Source organism: Daphnia carinata, chromosome 10, assembly GCF_022539665.2.
Source record: "Daphnia carinata strain CSIRO-1 chromosome 10, CSIRO_AGI_Dcar_HiC_V3, whole genome shotgun sequence".
NCBI classification, from domain to species: Eukaryota; Metazoa; Arthropoda; class Branchiopoda; order Diplostraca; family Daphniidae; genus Daphnia; species Daphnia carinata.
In genome coordinates this window covers 5237514-5256150 of record NC_081340.1, presented here as the reverse complement: position 1 = coordinate 5256150, position 18637 = coordinate 5237514, and the positions used below count along the sequence as shown (strand labels likewise).

Sequence of the window (18637 nt, the reverse complement as noted above, 5' to 3'; positions counted from 1 at the left end):
AAGCAGACGATGTTATAGATCATATTCAATGACGAAACTAAACACGTGTTTCTGCTCGTCTGGCTTTTAAAATTGTGAAATTAAAATGGCTTCGTTTAAGAAAACTCAAATCAGAAGTTTGCCGAAGATTGGACAAAAAGTTACAGCAGATACATTGTACTGGAGAAAATTGAACGTGAGTAATATGTTATTATTGACTTGTTAAAACATGGTTTACTAGAAAGTTTTATTATTACCGTTTAGTTTCCAGTTACTGTCAAAGAATTTGGTCCGATCGATTACATCGATGTTATGCCCGTAGAACCCTACTTTTTTGCCGTTTCTAGTGCCGCAAAAGTTCAAATCTACAATCCAATCACACATCAAGTTCATAGGCATTTTACACGATTCAAGGAAGCAGCTTATGGAGCTTCCTTCAGATCGGATGGCAAGCTGGTTGTTGCTGGATGTGATGAAGGGCACATTAAACTTTTTGATATTGGATCAAAATCATTGTTGAGGATATTTAAAGGACACAAAGGGTAATTACTGTACATTTTCGCTTCTTGTGCCTTGTTTCATTTGCAGTTTTTGAATTTTTCAGACCTGTTCATCGCTGCAAATTTACAGTGGATAACACTCATGTTGTCAGTTTCTCAGATGACAAATCAGTTGCCTTATGGGACATTCCTAGTGAAACTGAAATCATAAAATTTTCAGAGCATTCAGTACTACAAAAAATTTTATTCTAAAATTTCAAATACCAACATTTTTTTATCTATAGGATTATGTGAGAGCTGGGTGTGTTTCAAGCATAAGCTCAGACCTTTTTCTGTCTGGTTCCTTTGATCATACAGTCAAGTTGTATGATGCTAGAAGTCCTAGTGGTAGCACTATTTCAGTAGATCATGGTTCTCCAGTGGAGAGTGTTCTCATGTATCCCAGCAATTCTATTTTCGTTTCTGTTGGTAAGATATTGACACTAAAAATCAATCAAGCATTATAAAATTAAAACTATTGTTTTATCAAAGGTGGAACTGAACTCAGAGTTTGGGATATGTTAGCCGGAGGTCGATTACTTGCGAGAGTGTCACAGCATCATAAAACTATTACGTGCCTACATTTGGCATCCGATGGGAAGCGTCTTGTAACTGGTGGTCTGGATCGTCATGCTAAGATCTATGACGTCCAAAGTTATCAGGTGGTTCATACCCTTGATTTCCCCTCCCCAGTCCTTAGTTTAGGAATCACGGTAAGCATAGGTAAACTAATATGCCTGATTGCTTCAGGTACTGAGAATATTTTTCCTGTTAATATTTGTAGCCGGACGATTTCACTGTGGTAGCTGGCATGGCGAATGGCTTAATCTCGATGCAACATAGGCAAACTCAGGCTGAAGCCAGAGCTTTGAATCCAAAACAATCGCTTAAAGTACAGAAGAAGGTGAAGTGAACTACATTAGCATTACTTGTATATCTTCGTTTAATCATGCCCATTGTTCAATTTATAGTCACAAACCGCATATCGCTTTCGTTTAAATGCCGATTTTCGATCGGTCAATCGAACTTTCAATCCAGCCACAGATGTTGAGGTTGCCACGAAAACTGACACCAATTTTGTGTCTCGATACGATATGTTTCTTAGAAAGTTCCAGTACAGTAAAGCACTAGATACAGTTTTAACCCCATACATAAGAAAGAAGAAACCGGCCATTACTGTGGGCGTAATGCATGAGCTAATACGGTAATCAAATATTTTATGACGTAAATTTTTAGTAGTGTCGTTTTAACTATGAGAAATTCCCCAATCCATAGACGAAATGGCTTGAAATCTGCCTTAGCTGGTCGTGATGATAGTTCTTTGTCATCTATATTGACTTTTTTGGCCCGAAACATTAATGATCCGAGTAACGCAGGCATTTTAATTCAAGTGGCAAATACGCTATTAGGTGATTATATTTTTACTTGTTTCCTGGTCTACGAATATTCTTTAAAATTTACTCTTATTATAGAAATATACGAAAGCAGTAGTTTGACACCTCAGTCAGAAAAGCTGTTTCTTCAACTACAGGAACATGTTAACCGAGAAGTCGAGTACGTAAAGCATTTGATGGAAATTGAAGGAATGCTTCATATTTTGCTCGCCTCAACTACCACTCAAGCAAGAAGGGGTTCTCCGAACGTCGTGCAAGCTACGCCCGTTAAACCTATGCTTCCGTCTGCGGCAGCCGCTGCAAATGCCACTATGATTTACAACGTTGGATAGCTGAAAACTTAATAAAAGCGGGAACATTTAAAACGGTAAAGAAATCGCATACTTCGTTTAATTTCACATAATGTAATAATTCCCAAATGTTCAAAAGTTGCACGACTTTGAGAAAAGTAGTTGAATACGAAAATAATGCGAATGGTGTGAGGACAGATGCATAACGAAAATTCTGAAAACTTACATCAACCGTATTATTTTCCTGATCGGCTGCGCTCAAATCTTTTGCCAGTGTCACTGTTACGAGGTCGTCCAGGTCCGACCACCTTCTTTCCACCTGCCACAGCTGGCTTATCTTTTTTGCTACTCATCAATGGGTGAACCTCTGTTAGGTTAAAACATGAAATGTTAAACTGGAGCACTTACGAAAATTGTTGAAAGCTTACCATCTGTGGGGGCATTGGCTAGAGATATTTCATAGCTTTTCGTACGCTTTTTTTTAGGAGAACTGTTTTCTTTTTGGTCCTGATGACTACTTCTTTTGGTTCCTGATGTGGCTCCATCTTCCAATTCGGCAGATGGATTCCAGCCGTCCTCTGGCTCTTCTACCTCGGGAGCAATAGGCAAATACAGCAAAATATCTTCGTCATCTTTTTCTTCGTCAGAGGAATAATAGGCGGATATCGGTTGAACAGTCGTTACGTCCACCTTTCAAAAGTGAACGTAAATGTATAACTTTAATGTCCTTGAAAATCGAATGAGGATAAGGATTTATTGTTTAAGGTGGAAGTTATTACCTCCAAATCGTCTTCAACTTCCCGTTCGTTCTGCGTTACAGATTTATCTTCATCCGCAAGATCGAATTCAGATTCCCGCTCTTCGTATTCAACATTTTCATCAAGTTCTTTCAAAAAAGAAATGATTACGCATCCATTCATACATCCTACGAAAAATTATCAACTATGTTTACCTTTAAAATCGGGGGCAAAGGCCGACCAGTTTTCAACTTGATTTTGCGCCCAAATTGAGACTACTCCACTTGACACTGACGCTATTATAGGTCTCACAGGATGCCACTGTAGTGTTAAAAACATTTCGATGATCAGCTTTCAGTTTAGGAAAAAGGACGCGATAAACTTACGACGACATCTAACAACAATTCTCCTTTCGTCCCATGCAAAATTTTAACTAAATTTCCTATGCTTCGTTCCCAAACGTAAAGTGCGTGCTGTCTTGCTGATCCTGCACATATATATTCGCCGTCTCCAGAAAAGCAGCATTTTTTCCAGGTAGTTCTAACCGTAACGTTACGCAAAGGAGAAAAAAAGAAATCAAATACTAATTCAGAAGTAACTATGACTGCAAATATGGCATACTTGTTGACGAGATCTTGTAATCGCTGCATTGGCTCAGGATCCCCGTCTTTCCCGCACGCCAGAATTTCTTTGGCATCGTATACACGAATAATTCGGTCCGCGCTGTTTACTAAAAAATGACTAACAATTTCAGGTATAAATCAACAGCGCTGATTTGAATTTAATATCTATTTTCAATACTCTCCGCGTCGTGCAAAATCAATGCTGCGGACTGCTGTTGTGCTAGTTGTTCCTTGGGTAATACGAAAGGATGCTCGTACCTAGGAACAGACATACTCACTATATCGGAATAGAAGACAACTGAGAAGTTAACTTACTTCGAGTGATGTGGCATCCAATACCAGGATGCGCCCTCTCCCATTACCAGTATAAATATACTGACCTCTTCTATCAAATGAAGCTGTGATGTTCAGATCACTCTAAATGAAGCATAAATAGTTAATGTGTTTCACCATAAATTTTTCTGCTATGTCACCTCGTCCTCATCTAAGGGTAACAACTTGTGATTTCCTTGTAACTCAACAAGTACAGCTGCATGTCGCATAGGACACACTAGAAAAGTGTCAGCTTTCCTTGGGTGAAACTGCACTTTTAAAATTGGTGATGGAAACCTGTATCTTTGATTACATTCTCCAGTGAGAACTTCCCAAATAGCCACAGTGTTGTCTGTAGATGCACTTAAAATTGTGTGTCCACTCCTTGACCAGCTAACAGAAACAGTGGTTTAAAGCAAAAAAATTAAATAAATAAATAGTAATTTCATTATAGTTTTTATTACCATAGAGAACACACGGGGTGTACATGAGCACTGATGATCTTGGCTATTCCTCTTGTAAGAAAGTCCCAGACAACTATCCTCCCATCATTGCAACCAACAGCTAGCAGGGTTCCACGCTTGTTAAAAGTGCATGTGACTGCCATTGAAATACAATCAAGCGCCCCATCAAATTCCTGTTAACACGACATGTTAATGTAAAAACACTTGAAAGCCATCAGAAAAAAGTGTCTGTTTATAATACCTCAGGATAGTTTTGGCCAAAAGATTCTACATCAAAGGAGCCATAATATTTATTTTACTTCACAGCATGTTAAATTTTGATTTTACCTACCAAGTAAATCCAAATTCATGTTTTGAAGACAGTCTTCTTCAAAGGAAGGGGACGTATATATATTTATATTACTTTTAAAAATAAAATATCAATTGGATGGGAAAATAACAAACGACTGTCAGTTAACCATAGTTGCCATATATACCTAAATTTGTTTACTTCGACTTGTGAATATGCAAAATGAAGCATGCATTCGCCACCTGGTGGCCATTCAAACCAAGCCGAAATCAGGACTTCTACCACCGTTTTTGAATCTAGGCTCTCGTTGGTAAAGTATAATTTTGGCTCCCAAATAGTTCCTTATGTTCATTTAAATTGACTAGATTATTCACATGGTCGTTTAGTATTGCAATCCGTTTTTACCCCCCCCAAAAAAAAAAATATCGGTCTTTTTTTTTTTCTGTTTTACTGCTATCGCCATCGGTGACGGCAACCGAAACAAAGGCCAGCAAAAAGCAAACAAATGCCAAAGGTGAGACGTGCTGGAAAAGCTTGATACGAATGTGTAGGCGTAGTTTTGGAATTCAGAGGTGCTAATTGGCTGTTTTGTAAAACCTCAGTTAAATTTGGTTTCAATTCTATATGTTTTACTTATTATTTGTGTGATTACGCAAAGGATTGCGCCATCCAGGCAATGTGGATATTCTGCCATGTACATGATAAACCTAGGATTCTTCGTTAACATGTAAGATGTTACCCCCTGGTAATGCTTTTCCACTGAGTTTATTTAGTTTTCTAATTTTAATCGTCAATGTCATATTAGCAAACTACTGTTGACAGAAAAGCTGATACATTGGGACAACGGTTACGGCAAGTGTGATGAATAAATCACCATAGATCAGTTGCCTTGCCTTCCCAATTGCAACAAAGATGAATCATGGAGCCAAAAACATTAAAAGGTGGTACTATTTTAATTGTTTTAATTGATATATTGCTAAAAGCTGATACATGTGTAGAACATGCTAGAATTCATGTCATCCTGGAGAGGACTAAAAAAGAAGAGCTGTATCCATGAAGCAGCTCATTAGTCATGTCGCAAATGAATGCCTGTGTCAGCCAGCAATCTTTCAATGGCTAACAGCATTTAATGGTTTTGAAAATCGTGGTTTGCACTCCCTAAGGAGACATTCCTAAATCCCACCTGTCAAAAGATTTGAATGCAACAATTTTTATTCTGAACTGATGCCTACTAAATTCTTTTTCCATAAAGTGAGGTGATATGAGGTTATAATGGAAATTGTTGTCAAGACTGCCGAGACCAGGTACATTGTTTACTTTAACGTTTAGTGATCAAAACAACCAACTTTGGAACCTTTCTGTTTTTTATGGCACATGGAACGTCCAATCGGAAAGCTCATGGAAGATCTCTGTGGCCAACACGAAGAATTCTTCCAAACTTTCGTATTCAAGTTTTGGTCATGGTGATCATTTGCAACTGCATAGCCTTTTAGCAGCTCCTGCCAGGAATCTACAGGAATATGGCAGATGATGAATTTATGTACCATGTAAGCTATATCAATAAGAATGTTTTATGCTTATCTATGTCTTATTTTCCTAATTTAGATTAATAGCAATAGTGAACCTGCGAAGGTTTCTGGTTGGGATGTTATGACGAAAAGGTATAATAATTTGAAGTACGGAATTGAATTTCCCTCCATCAGTCGCCTGTGTATTCCCGCGTATTATGGTATTAATTATTTAAAAATTGAAGTGCATATCTGGGCTCCCTTCCTTTCCGTAGCCCCGTTTCCCCTTGACTCATAATAAGCCCGTAGGGGGTCATGCCCCTACTGTACGGTATATATAAAAATAACATATACCGAGGTTTGGAGGGCTCTGGCCGGAAAGGGGACGTGGGGGTCCGCGTAGTCCGATGATGTGTTCACGGAGGGCGACGTGGCTACCCGCAAATCCGAACTAAAGGTTAATCGCTCCTGTAAAAATGTTCCATATCTTCGGCTCTTCTTCCGGCTTCTCTTAGCCAATCACCGGGTAATCTCCCCGGTGGGTCAACAAGGCAGTGTCTCCCCCTGCCTGGGTTGACGGCAACTTTTGAAAGGGCTGTTGTGCCTTTTTAAAGTTGCAAAATCATTTATATGTGCAGAGTAATGTCAATACAATTTATTTTTTTTTTTAAACAAAAAGCGCAAAACTTATGTTTTTAACTTTATTCTTACTATGTGGTTTTTTTTCCTTGTTTTTTTTTTCCACACATGTAGCCACAATGTATGTATTATACTTGGTTATTGATACATACCTGAGAGCCTTATTTGTTTCGATTGAGCTTTCAATTTTGACTCATTAGGGAATTGAACACTGGATGTTCGGCACACCGCGCCGATGCTCTAACAATGAGCTATGAATCTTATAATGTCATGTTGGCTTTTTTCTTGTCACTTACGGACTTACATTTACACTTAGAATAAAATTGAAACGTAATGCTGTAATATTCTTATGTACAATTATTCTGCTTTAATTTTGTATATCAACTGAGGTTTGAACCCAGGATAACATGTGTCGCACCTGAACGCTCTACCACAGAGCTATGGACGTTAAGAATGCAATAGACAGGTAAACATATAGTTGTGCAAGACTGCACAAACAGCCTAGACGATAACATAGTATATGGGATAATAAGAAAATTTAGATATATCTCGTGGCTCAATGTTAGAGCATCGGCATTGCACGCTGAATGTCTGGAGATCGGTTCCCATACGAGTAAAATAAAATGCAAATACAAAATTACATCAGAAAATATCCAGGCACGAACACGTTGTTCCTTGAATCTAACTTGAAGAATTCAAAGAGTGTAATAAATAATAATTGAAAACTTACAGTTAAATGATAAACCAATGAAACAATGCTTACCATCAAAAGTGGGAAAAACAATAAAGGTGAACTAAGCAAGCTAAATAAAAAAAAAAAAGTTGATAAATGTAATGTGTGAAAACAGCGAAGACAGACAATGAAATAAACATATTTTGCAAAAAATATTTTATAAAAAAAATTTTATTGACAATTCTCTGCACATCAGAATTATTTTTGCAACTTTAAAAAGGCACAATAGCCCTTTCAAAAGTTGCCGTCAACCCAGGCAGGGGGAGACACTGCCTTGTTGACCCACCGGGGAGATTACCCGGTGATTGGCTAAGAGAAGCCGGAAGAAGAGCCGAAGATATGGAACATTTTTACAGGAGCGATTAACCTTTAGTTCGGATTTGCGGGTAGCCACGTCGCCCTCCGTGAACACATCATCGGACTACGCGGACCCCCACGTCCCCTTTCCGGCCAGAGCCCTCCAAACCTCGGTATATGTTATTTTTATATATACCGTACAGTAGGGGCATGACCCCCTACGGGCTTATTATGAGTCAAGGGGAAACGGGGCTACGGAAAGGAAGGGAGCCCAGATATGCACTTCAATTTTTTAAAAGTTAAATACCGTAGCAGAACGTGAGCAAAGTTTCGATATTCCATGTCGTGCATCCAGTTATCATTATTTATTTGGTGTCTTGCTCAATAAGCATCCTTTTTCATATTCCGTATTACTAATAATCTATATTCAGAAAAAAACGTCGTTAAAAATAACATTCTTGTCAAGGTGACTTACATGACTCTTAGATTTATTCTTTGGCAGATTTATATCACGTTTGTGGTAGGAGCTTCTGAAAGGACAAATAAAAACGAAATAAATTTCAATATCATTTGAACAAAAATTCTTTCCATACCTCGAAACCCCAGATTATGTTCATCGATACCATGTCATCGAAGTGAGAAGTCTTAGGCGTCATTTGAGCACTCTACGGGATGCAGTTATATACGATCCGACTTGATCATGCTGATACTTTACTTCCCTTCACAGAATTCCACTGGTTGACTAATGTTAATGACCTCGAAGTGTTTTTTTTAAATGTAAACAGCAGTTGACCTTCCATTCTGTAACGCTCAAGTATCTTCCGAATTCATTTGATTTGATCCACCTTAAAAATCCTGTAAATGCCAAACAACAGCATTAAAAATATTGACAGCAAAAAGCAGCGCATTACTTAAATTTACGTTTAGCGTAAACGACAAAAAGGGATCCTCTACATAATTCCTGATTCTGTGAATTCCATAAATTCCTACTACATTACTATCCTATATTAAAAAAACAAATAAGATAAATAAAACATAGATAAGGAATAACATTTTTGCTCATTTTACTTACTTGATACAGAAATTTATCATTTAGCATACACCTGTAATATTCTGGCAGGAGCTCCAGAAAGGCCTATCTAATTGAAAATGTAAACATTAGATAATGTTTCTGACAGAAAAAATAATCTTGTTATAACTTCCCTTTCTAATAGATGCATTCCCAGTATGATCATGATCCTTCCCTATTGAATAAAAATGTGTTACATAGATTAGACATGGTTAGAAGAAGTCTTCACTTTAACAAGTCCATTTGTAAAAAGATGAATTTGGTTTTAAAAGGTTAATGCATAAACCTTGAGACAATCCTGAAATAGTGATAACTATTTTTGGCGCCATTGAGCTACACGATTCTCATTTCAACATTGAGTTATGGTAAACGACAATGCATCTGAGCTAAAGCACCTAAATATTGCGTGCCATTACAAAGAAGCTTCGGCCTTAAAATTTTTTAAGAAAGCAATTTAGAAAAGGGGAAAAACCAAACCCCCCACCCCCAAAAAAAAAACAAAACATATATATACCAACAAGGATAGATTTTTATAACCAGTTGTTACATTGGTGGCTTAATCAGATGCGACTCCTGTACTAAGAACACAAAGTTTAATTCAAAATTCAACAGTTCCTCGTTTAACATAATACTGAGATTCCGTGATTATTAACTTCATAGTTTATACCCTTGGTACGTGATATTCTGGTACATCAAAAATAAGTGGCCTTGGTTTTGGCGGAATAGTATTCCCCGTTTTATGCAGTAACTTGAAAGCCCCTGTTCCAATCGACATTGGTATTCCCATAATGATGCACTCGCTTACGCCAGTGATTTCGTCCTCTTGGCCATAATAAGATGCATCGAATAAATGATCGGAAGTTCTCTCAAACTAGAGTAAAACCACGGTAAAAAAAATTAAAATCTGAACTCTGAAAAAGCGTATTGCAAGCTTTTACCGACGCCAGCATCAAAACGGACTCCTTCATTTTAGCCAAACCATTCCTGGTGATGCCCAAGATTTCACCACGACAACTCATTAGATCGGATAACAAGGCAACATGTCGGCGATCGACACTCATGCCATGACTTTCCATTGTATACTGAATTTCTTTGGCAATTGTTGCCCTAAGTTATTTTTTAAATAGTTAATAAACTTATGATTATTAAGGAAGAAAAACTGTCTTACTTGGCAGCTTCAATACCCAAGGTGCTGAAAACTTCCAAGATATTGTTAGAAGTAGTTGACGTTCCTTGGACGCCGTAGGTCGCCATCACTTCGCGCATATTGTCACCCTCTACAAGCAAATAATACCTGGGCGGTTTCCTTGTATCGTCGATATTGATGACAGCTCGGCTAACAGTTGGTAAACCCTGAAGCAGGGTGCAAGTTAAAAGGCAGTTTTGGTTACCAAAATTGTAACATACCTTTATAACGACCTTAGGCAATTGTTCCTTGAGGAACTGCATGACATGATACATTGACGATTTTACAGATGGAGCGGGCTTAACAATGACTATTGTTTCACTGATGACTTTGATGAAAGCTGGTTTTATTTTCAGTTTACACGTACAGAGGCTGAAAATTGAAGAAAAAAAAAAAAAAAAAAGAAAATAAATAAAAATTTTTTAAACCAAAATGAGTTCAAATTTTGTACATCGGAAAATTATTAATTTACCTCCACTGGATAGAATTTGCATCCACCTCAAGTTTCAGCAAGCGAATTCGATTCATGTCTAATTTAATCAACATGAAACAGTCATCAGGCAGATATACTTCTTCGAAATATTCCGTCACCTTAAAACGATAAAAGTGAAAAACTAACGGAAAAACATTTTTCTAAATTTACTTCTCCGAGCATGGTTTTTTCTATCCTTCCTTTTACTCGTCGCGCATATTCTGGGTCATTATCAATTAGGAGTTGGGTGGAGATAACTGGTGTACTAATGGCCTTTGAGGCGTTAATGATTTCCTTAATCCTGAAGATTGCCGGGAAACAAAGAAAGTATCATTAATATGATATCTTAAAAAAAAAAAAAAAATCCTTTCTTACCTAGGAACTCCCTGTGTGATGTTCATGGATGCCACACCAGCGAAGTGAAAAGTCTTTAATGTCATTTGAGTACCCGGTTCGCCAATGCTCTGCGCGCAAAGGGCTCCGACAGCCGTGCCTATGTATGCCAAGAACAATTATTTGGGCATCTATTTACGACAGAACTCTAAACGTATGCTACTGTACCCGGTTCGATTTTTGCACCATGATACTTCTCTTTGCAAAATTCACAGAACTCTACTAGTTGACCAACGGTTATGCGCTCCAAGTGTTTTTCTACAGTTAATAGTGGCCGACCTTCCATCTTATAACGCTCCCGTACCTTACGGATACGTCTGACTTGATCCTCCACAAAAATTCTGGGAATATGAAATAATAGCATTAAAATGTTTTGGTGATTTGTAAACGCACTGGGTTACCTAAGTTCATGTTTGAAGTCGACCCCAAGTGATTTGAAGGCATCCGTCTCCATAATAGTATTAAAAGCTTGTTGTAATTCAGTGTGATCTAACGGAACTTCATCGGCATAAGGGGACGCTGCTTTGATGTGAACAAGAGCTCTTTGAAAATCCACAGGGCGATCTTTGGCTTCCATGTAGGTGGGGTCCAAACCATCGCCTCCATAAACAAACTGAATGATCTCACCGGTAGAATTTCTTACGGTCGAATCGTATTGGCAACACAGATCTTCCAACGACTTAACAAGTCTTCGTTGCATGTACCTTTGAAGAAAAGTCATAAAAGTAACTGTTTTGGGCACTAAACGTTAATGTCAAAAGTTTACCCAGTCTCGGCAGTTTTTACGGCAGTATCTACTAGACCCTCACGTCCACCCATTGTGTGGAAAAAGAATTCTGTAGGCGTCAGCCCCGAATAGAAACTGTTTGAGACAAATCCTTTAGCAGCGGGAATCTTGGAATGCCGCTTAAAGTGTGGCAAACTACGATCTTCAAAACCATTAGGAACTCGTTTGCCATTCAACGCTTGCTGGCCGACACAGGCAATCATTTGGGATATATTAATGTACGATCCTTTGGACCCGCTTTTGGACATGACTAACGGGCTATTACTTGGATGCAACTCTTTTTTACAAACCTCTCCGGCCTGGTCACGAATTCCAGAAAGTTCTACTCAAGGATTGGCACTGTTAAGAGATGTCTTAATAGGAACGGATAATATAATAATACCTTTTAATATTTTCGATTCTAATGACTCTTCTTCATTGCAACCAGGAAGGCAAGGCAGTTGACCTATGGTGAGAAGACGAATGTATTCGTCGCACTTCGCGTAACCATTGTCCAAAAGTATTTGCTTCTCTTTCAGCAATGCTTTGCCTGACATGACAAATGAATGATTAAAATTAGAAAACAAAACAAACGTTATGAAAAACCATTACCAGGCGTAACATCTCCAATGCCGATGGAAAATCCTCGGTTCATCATGTAATAAGAAGCTACACGACAGAGTTTCCACATAGCCTGGATGGCGAAATCCACTCCGTAGTCACGTAGTAACACGTAAAATATGTTGATTTTTGAACCGGAGCCAATTGTAGATTTATCGACGCAACCGGCTAGCACCTCGGAATTCCGAACCAAAAGAAATCCGTCGTTGATGCAAAACTCCTCATTTTTTTTCGAGTACTCTTTTCCTTTGGTTCTCAAGTTGACTTTGTTTCGGTTTCCTGGGTTAGGTCGCAGAATCAGGCTAAAGATTTGTTTTCCCGACCATAGAGCCATCGGTTTTTGAATGCAAGGAGGAGGAAGTTTGATGACCATATTCACCTCATGAGCTGCAAGGAAAATATTAACGAAATCTACCAAATGTATAGGATTAAGTACAATAAGTACCCGTAAGCATTGATGCAACCATTTGACAGGTTTTGGCTCGATCAAAGAATGCATCCTTTAAGTCAGTAGATACGCCCCGGTGATGAAATCCTATTAATATTTACATGAATGACATAGTACCACGTTCTGAATAAAATTGTGAAATCATTACCTGAATTGCTGCTATCAACAATTCGCCATTGCGTGGTGTCACTAAATTGGACTTATTTCCCATAAGTATCAAAGCTTCAGCTCGGGCTTCTTCTGTTTGGGGAAGATGGAGATTCATTTCATCTCCATCAAAATCTGCATTGTAGGGCGTACAGACGCATTCATTAAAGCGGAAAGTACGATGAGGTAAAACCTTTGCCCGGTGGCACATAATAGATAGCTTGTGCAAAGATGGTTGGCGATTGAAAAGGACTATATCTTCATCCATCATATGCCTTTCAATCAAATCACCTAACTAAGAAAAAAAAAAAAGAAATGGTTCATTTAAATTTATTTTAAAGTTTTCTTATACATTCGGCAAATTTTAGCATATGGTTTACCTTCAGATTGCGGGCTATACTATCGCGGTTTCCATATTTCAAGAACTTTTTGAAATCTGAGTCTTTCTCTTGAAGGTAATTGGCGCCGGGATAGACGTCTGCTCCATTTTTGACTAACTTCCTCATGAGCTCAATGTTTGCTTCGTTCACACGAGTAGGGAAAGTCAAAATTTTGGCAACCAATTCTGGAACTCCCACTTGATCGATCCGCAAATTTGGATCGGGTGAAATGACCGTTCTACCCGAAAAATCGACACGCTTTCCTGAAAGATTTCCACGAAACCTTCCTTGTTTGCCTTTAAGACGTTGAACTAGACCACGGGAGGGTTTTTTAGGTTGCATGTTTAGTGGAATGCCGGATAGGTTACTATTGATATAAAGGGCGCACTGCAACTGCAAAAAGTCCCAATCTTCGAGAATCATTTGGCTTTTTGCACCCATGAGACGGTGCTTAACTATCACGTCGTTCAAGAAAATAATTTCTGTAAGTTTCATAGTCAAGTCATCTTCATTTGTTCCTGCCTTTAAATCTGACACTACAGAAGGTCGGATGCAAACTGGCGGGACGGGCACGCGGGTCAGGATCATATCCTTGGGATGACCATGTTCCGGGTTCATCAAGAGAAATTGAATGTCTTCATCAGGAATTCGTTCAAACAAATGAAGAATGTCCAGTGGACTGAGCATGTTGATGAGACCACATGAAATCATTGGTTCTATTTCTTTGTTGAACTGTACAGCATTTTCATATGCTACCAGCTGTTCATTCAGAATGGCATTATCTTTCTTGACACTTCTAAATTTTTCATGTGAAATCTTCAACATGCCACACTTTTTTACCATACCATTGAGATCATTGCAGTGAGGGCAGCGAGTTACTTTTTTGCATCCTTCTTGAATTTGCTTCCTCAATGCTTTCTTAGTCAGATAAGGAATCTTTGTGTTCCTTAATTTTCCTCTATAAATTTTCCTCATCTTGTCATTAAGCAGAACAAATGAGCATGTCTTGCAAATTGTTTGCAGTACATATTACTGCTTTGAAATAACCAACGTGAAAAACTGGAAGTTCCAAATCTATGTAACCAAAATGTCCTACACATTCTGTCAGGCCTTTACCACAGGTCTCACATTTGGCATCTTTAACACTCATCCCCTAGGAAAAAAAGTGATGTAAAATATGATACGTGATTTGAATTTATGGGGTATTAATGTACCATTCGCCTATCGAGCATTCCATATTGCACAGGTGTTCGGGAAGAATCACGATTGTACAAATTTTGTGCTACAACTTGCATATGGGCTTGCTGTTGTATTTGCTGAGGGCTCTCAATTCCAAAGCTTACTTTGGCTCTACAGTTGTAAGAACAAGTTAGATATATATTAAGTTTTTCCTGATCTCAGATACAACTTCTAGTTTAAAATTTTATGGAAACTAAAGGTGGTTGAAAATTTTTAACTTACATCTTCCTGATAACATCAGTTTCACGATACTGTTCTTTAACCATAATGTAGCTTTATTCCTTAATGATCGTTCCTATTCAAAATTTCTTTGGCTAGAAAAAGCACGTGGTCCATCAAAACGCATGAAACATAAGGTGAGTTCAGCTGACGAGCTGAAAAGTTGCAACTTGGTCTCCGTCTCCTAGCCCAACCGTTTGGCTCTTGCATTCAGCCAAACAGTTGGCCTAAGCCAATGGTTTCACGAAACCCCTTCTAACCAAAGCGCTTTTTTTTCTTGCGCTAAATCGCTTACACACCGGCTTTGACATTTAAAATTCGTCTGCTGGGGTGACATTACACTTTTTTCTTATTGGCCAATTTTGGTCAGGTAGCCCCAAGCAATACCAACGGGCGGCAATAATGGACGACTTCAAGGTAGTAAATATGAAATGGTACTTTAGCCATTAAGCTTTAAATTTGCATATAAAGATATCAATATAAATTAATTCCGATTTTATAAAAACATAGCTACGTAAGAGATCTGCATTATTTTGGAAAAGTTATGCTTTCCAATTAAGATAAATAGCCGAACGGGAGGCTTTTTGAGTCGAAATTCACGAATTTATACGCCATTATGGTAGCTTTTAGTTTTTTTTTTAATTATTTTGAAACCCCAGATGATCTAACTAATTGGAAATAATGGGTATTAAACAGAATTATAACATCCCAAAAAATGAATAGTTAATTTAAATACTAAAGATGCGTCAATAACGAAATTTTCGATTTATCGGTAGCGTTAAGTAACGAAATCTTTCAGCATATTATTGAGTGCGAAATTTCACGAAAAGAATTTGGCTGTGAAATGACGGAATTTTCTAGAGATTCAGAAAACATACTGCCAAAAATAAATTGTATTGACATTTCTCTGCACATCAGAATTATTTTTTGCAACTTTAAAAAGGCACAATATCCCTTTCAAAAGTTGCCGTCAACCCAGGCAGGGGGGGACACTGCCTTGTTGACCCACCGGGGAGATTACCCGGTGATTGGCTAAGAGAAGCCGGAAGAAGAGCCGGAGATATGGAACATTTTTACTGGAGCGATTAACCTTTACTTCGGATTTGTGGGTGGCCACGTCGCCCTCCGTGAACACATCATCGGACTAAGCGGACCCCCACGTCCCCTTTCCGGCCAGAGCCCTCCAAACCTCGGTATATGTTGTCTTTAAATACACCGTACAGTAGGGGCATGACCCCCTACGGCTTATTATGAGTCAAGGGGAAACGGGGCTACGGAAAGTAAGGGAGCCCAGATACGCACTTCAATTTTTTAAATATTGAATACCGTTTTTAAAGGAGAATGTGAGTAAAGTCTGGAAATGCCATGTAGTGGATCCAATCATAATACTTTATTCAGGACCTCGCCCCAAACAAGGAACCTTTCCAGATCAACATTTATTATTAATCTATAATAAGATAGTAAAACATCATTAAGCATAAAAACTCTTGATTCATATATATATGTTATACCTTACATGAATCGTGAGTTGATTGTTTAGCATATTCTTCTGGCAGGAGCTTCGGAAGACATAAAAACTGCAAATGATATCAGTTTTGACATATACACGTACAACATACGACACGTGCCATTAGAGCTTGCATACTTGATAGGTATGTTCCCAGAAAGAACAAAATCCTTTCCTATTAAATAGAAAAGAGTTACATAGATAATACATAGTTACATAATAGCTTTATGTTTACTTACAAGTAAATTTTACGAAGATGAAATTGGTTTTGAAATGTTTGTGACTAAGAACCAAATCTGTTTATCACACCTGCATAACAACCGCGACATCAACCCTGAATCTCATTCAAAAACAAAAATTTCAATTAGACAACCAAATAGCAAACTCAGAACAAATAATAATAATAAGGCTGTGTCATGTATGTGAAAGTGCTATGTTTAAAGTACAAAGTAAAGTACAAGTAAAATTGCAGAGAGGCTGTCATTTGTAATTGGCAATCATTTCACTCATCCTCAAGTCAACATAAATTTAATAAGAAACACACACCCACCTCAACGTGGAATGTGATGACGATTCATGAAAATTAATACCTCTGCTGCTAACCTTTCTTACATCTGGGATGGATGTCTGCAATAAGAATCCTTTTCAAATTCACTACGACCATTCATCTATGAAAAAAAAGAAACATGTGTCACAATAAAACATTTTTGCTGATTAATTTTATGTCTAGCTCACATAAGTGTTTTAGTAGAGAAATACGGGCATGGGCAATCAAAGCAGTAACCGGCCATTTTACAGTAGAGCAATGTGGTCTAGCACATTAATTCTTGAAACCTGAATGGATTAAAAAATTTTGAGGGATAATGTTGAAGTATAACTCCAATTCAACATGGAAATGTCAATTTGTGGTTTACTTGGCATTGCACGAGGGCTCTTTGGCATTTCTTATACCAGCGTTCCATCTTCTTTCCTAGTGAAACATAAAACAAAGTATTTCCCATTGAACACTCTTAGAGAAAATGAACGTAGCCTTCTAAAATTTATTCAACTGTTGATATTACGAATCTGAATAAAATAACTGAACTCTCATCACTATCACTTAAGATATCCAAACAATATGCTTCAAAATGTTTTAACCTTCATTGCATACCAACCTTTAAGTTCCTTGTCTTACACTGCTTAGCACACACCAAAAGAAATAGTGAATACTAATTGGCGGTAAATCCGAATCCGACAATAGGTAGTTATTTAATTAAAGAAACAAAAAAACAAAGTTCCAACTGCTACCTGCCAAAAGCAGCAGAGGGAGTTAGACCTAGATTGTTGCCAGATTGCTCTCTCTTCTCCTTCTGCGCCAGCAGAAACCCAAACATGAATTCGCGTGAACTTGTGTGGTGATTGATGAGTTATTGACTTGTTTTAGTCATTGCCTGGGCATTTGCAAAAAAAATTCAAACATACATTTTATGCATTCTTTTGATTTTCTTTTTATCGTTACACCGTGAAATTGAATGTGATGTTGAATAGTTGAACAACCTCAGACGGCTTCAGCTATGACCAGGGTTGCTCCTACATAACATTCAATAACACTTGGCCTCGACGAATTTGACATTAACGGCGGAATTTCAAACGGCGCTAGAATTTAGCATATTAGCACGCAGTAGCATATTACTGCATACCAATTTACCTTACCAATGGCGGTTTTAGTTTCGGTGGAGGTTTAAATGTCGGAACAGGTTGCGTTATGTTTGGAGGAAATCTAGTAGAGGAGTGCAGCACCTAGTGCAGGAGATTCGGATAGTCTCAAATTGGACGAAATTACTACACTATATTAACAAAATAAAACAAAGATAAGCAATAACATTCTTGCTCATTTTACCTACATGATACAGAAATTCATCATTTAGCATATTCCAGCAACTTTCCAGTAGGAGCTCTAGAAAAGACAACTGATTGAAAATGTACGGAAATAAATGTGCGGTACGGTACTCCCCGTTTTATGCTGTAAACTGAAAGCTCCAGTTCGAATCGACTTAGGTATTCCCATAATTATGAACTCGTTTACGCCACTGATTTCGTCATCTTGGCCATAACAAGATACATCTAATAAATGGTCGGACCATGGTTTTGCATACTTTTCTTTATTCTATCGAAAAAAGAAAGACGAACTAAATAAAAACCCAAAAACTTTTATCAATTCTTACTATTTGCTAGCCATAACCAACCTTGACTCGGCTGTCTATAAAGGATGCCTGGTCGGGTGTCTCCATCGGATCCCGATCGGAATTTGCCTATAAACGGAGGCTTCTAATCGGACTGATTGAGCTCTATTCTCAAGCTCGGTGACTTGCACACGGATCCGAGCAATGGATGCTTTCCGGATGAA

The 18637-nt window shown here is 38.1% G+C and overlaps 2 protein-coding genes, 1 long non-coding RNA gene and 1 pseudogene across 4 annotated transcripts; 1 reads left to right on the top strand and 3 right to left on the bottom strand.

Annotated features, from left to right (window-relative positions):
* Positions 1-4: 4 nt before the first annotated feature.
* Positions 5-2397, top strand: LOC130695922 (U3 small nucleolar RNA-associated protein 15 homolog). 2 transcript variants are annotated; one of them, XM_057518987.2, is made up of 9 exons: positions 6-175; positions 244-521; positions 584-707; positions 764-947; positions 1011-1231; positions 1303-1422; positions 1490-1722; positions 1794-1927; positions 1991-2397. In XM_057518987.2, the coding sequence occupies exons 1-9, from the start codon at positions 86-88 to the stop codon at positions 2242-2244; spliced, it is 1638 nt and encodes a 545-aa protein (XP_057374970.1). In that variant the 5' UTR covers positions 6-85; the 3' UTR covers positions 2245-2397. The 2 variants fall into 2 exon arrangements, with proteins under 2 accessions (XP_059353172.1, XP_057374970.1); XM_059497189.1 differs by having other exon boundaries at positions 5-175; positions 1794-2397.
* On the bottom strand, positions 2285-4792 carry LOC130695923 (retinoblastoma-binding protein 5 homolog). The gene is made up of 12 exons (XM_057518988.1): positions 4670-4792; positions 4580-4605; positions 4339-4511; positions 4036-4267; positions 3878-3979; positions 3741-3820; positions 3561-3680; positions 3326-3479; positions 3155-3260; positions 2982-3088; positions 2631-2892; positions 2285-2569 (listed from the first exon to the last, which is right to left on the bottom strand). Exons 1-12 carry the CDS (start codon positions 4686-4688, stop codon positions 2439-2441), a joined length of 1512 nt encoding a protein of 503 aa, XP_057374971.1. The 5' UTR covers positions 4689-4792; the 3' UTR covers positions 2285-2438.
* Positions 4793-9452: 4660 nt separating this feature from the next.
* Positions 9453-14905, bottom strand: LOC130695946 (DNA-directed RNA polymerase III subunit RPC1-like; annotated as a pseudogene).
* A 1843-nt stretch (positions 14906-16748) lies between these two features.
* On the bottom strand, positions 16749-17545 carry LOC130695953 (uncharacterized). The gene is made up of 4 exons (XR_009002514.2): positions 17406-17545; positions 17166-17221; positions 16987-17085; positions 16749-16919 (listed from the first exon to the last, which is right to left on the bottom strand). It is a non-coding gene; the product is annotated as an uncharacterized LOC130695953 (long non-coding RNA).
* Positions 17546-18637: the final 1092 nt, after the last annotated feature.

Excerpts from the sequence above, each read along its gene's own strand:
- LOC130695922 (XM_059497189.1), top strand. The coding sequence starts at position 86 with ATGGCTTCGTTTAAGAAAACTCAAATCAGAAGTTTGCCGAAGATTGGA. Across the intron at positions 1,423-1,489 it reads CGCTTAAAGTACAGAAGAAG|TCACAAACCGCATATCGCTT; the intron begins GTGAAGTGAACT and ends TTCAATTTATAG. Across the intron at positions 1,723-1,793 it reads GTAATGCATGAGCTAATACG|ACGAAATGGCTTGAAATCTG; the intron begins GTAATCAAATAT and ends CCCAATCCATAG.
- LOC130695923 (XM_057518988.1), bottom strand. Across the intron at positions 3,980-4,035 it reads TACCCTTAGATGAGGACGAG|AGTGATCTGAACATCACAGC; the intron begins GTGACATAGCAG and ends TGCTTCATTTAG. Across the intron at positions 2,570-2,630 it reads AGCCAATGCCCCCACAGATG|AGGTTCACCCATTGATGAGT; the intron begins GTAAGCTTTCAA and ends TTAACCTAACAG.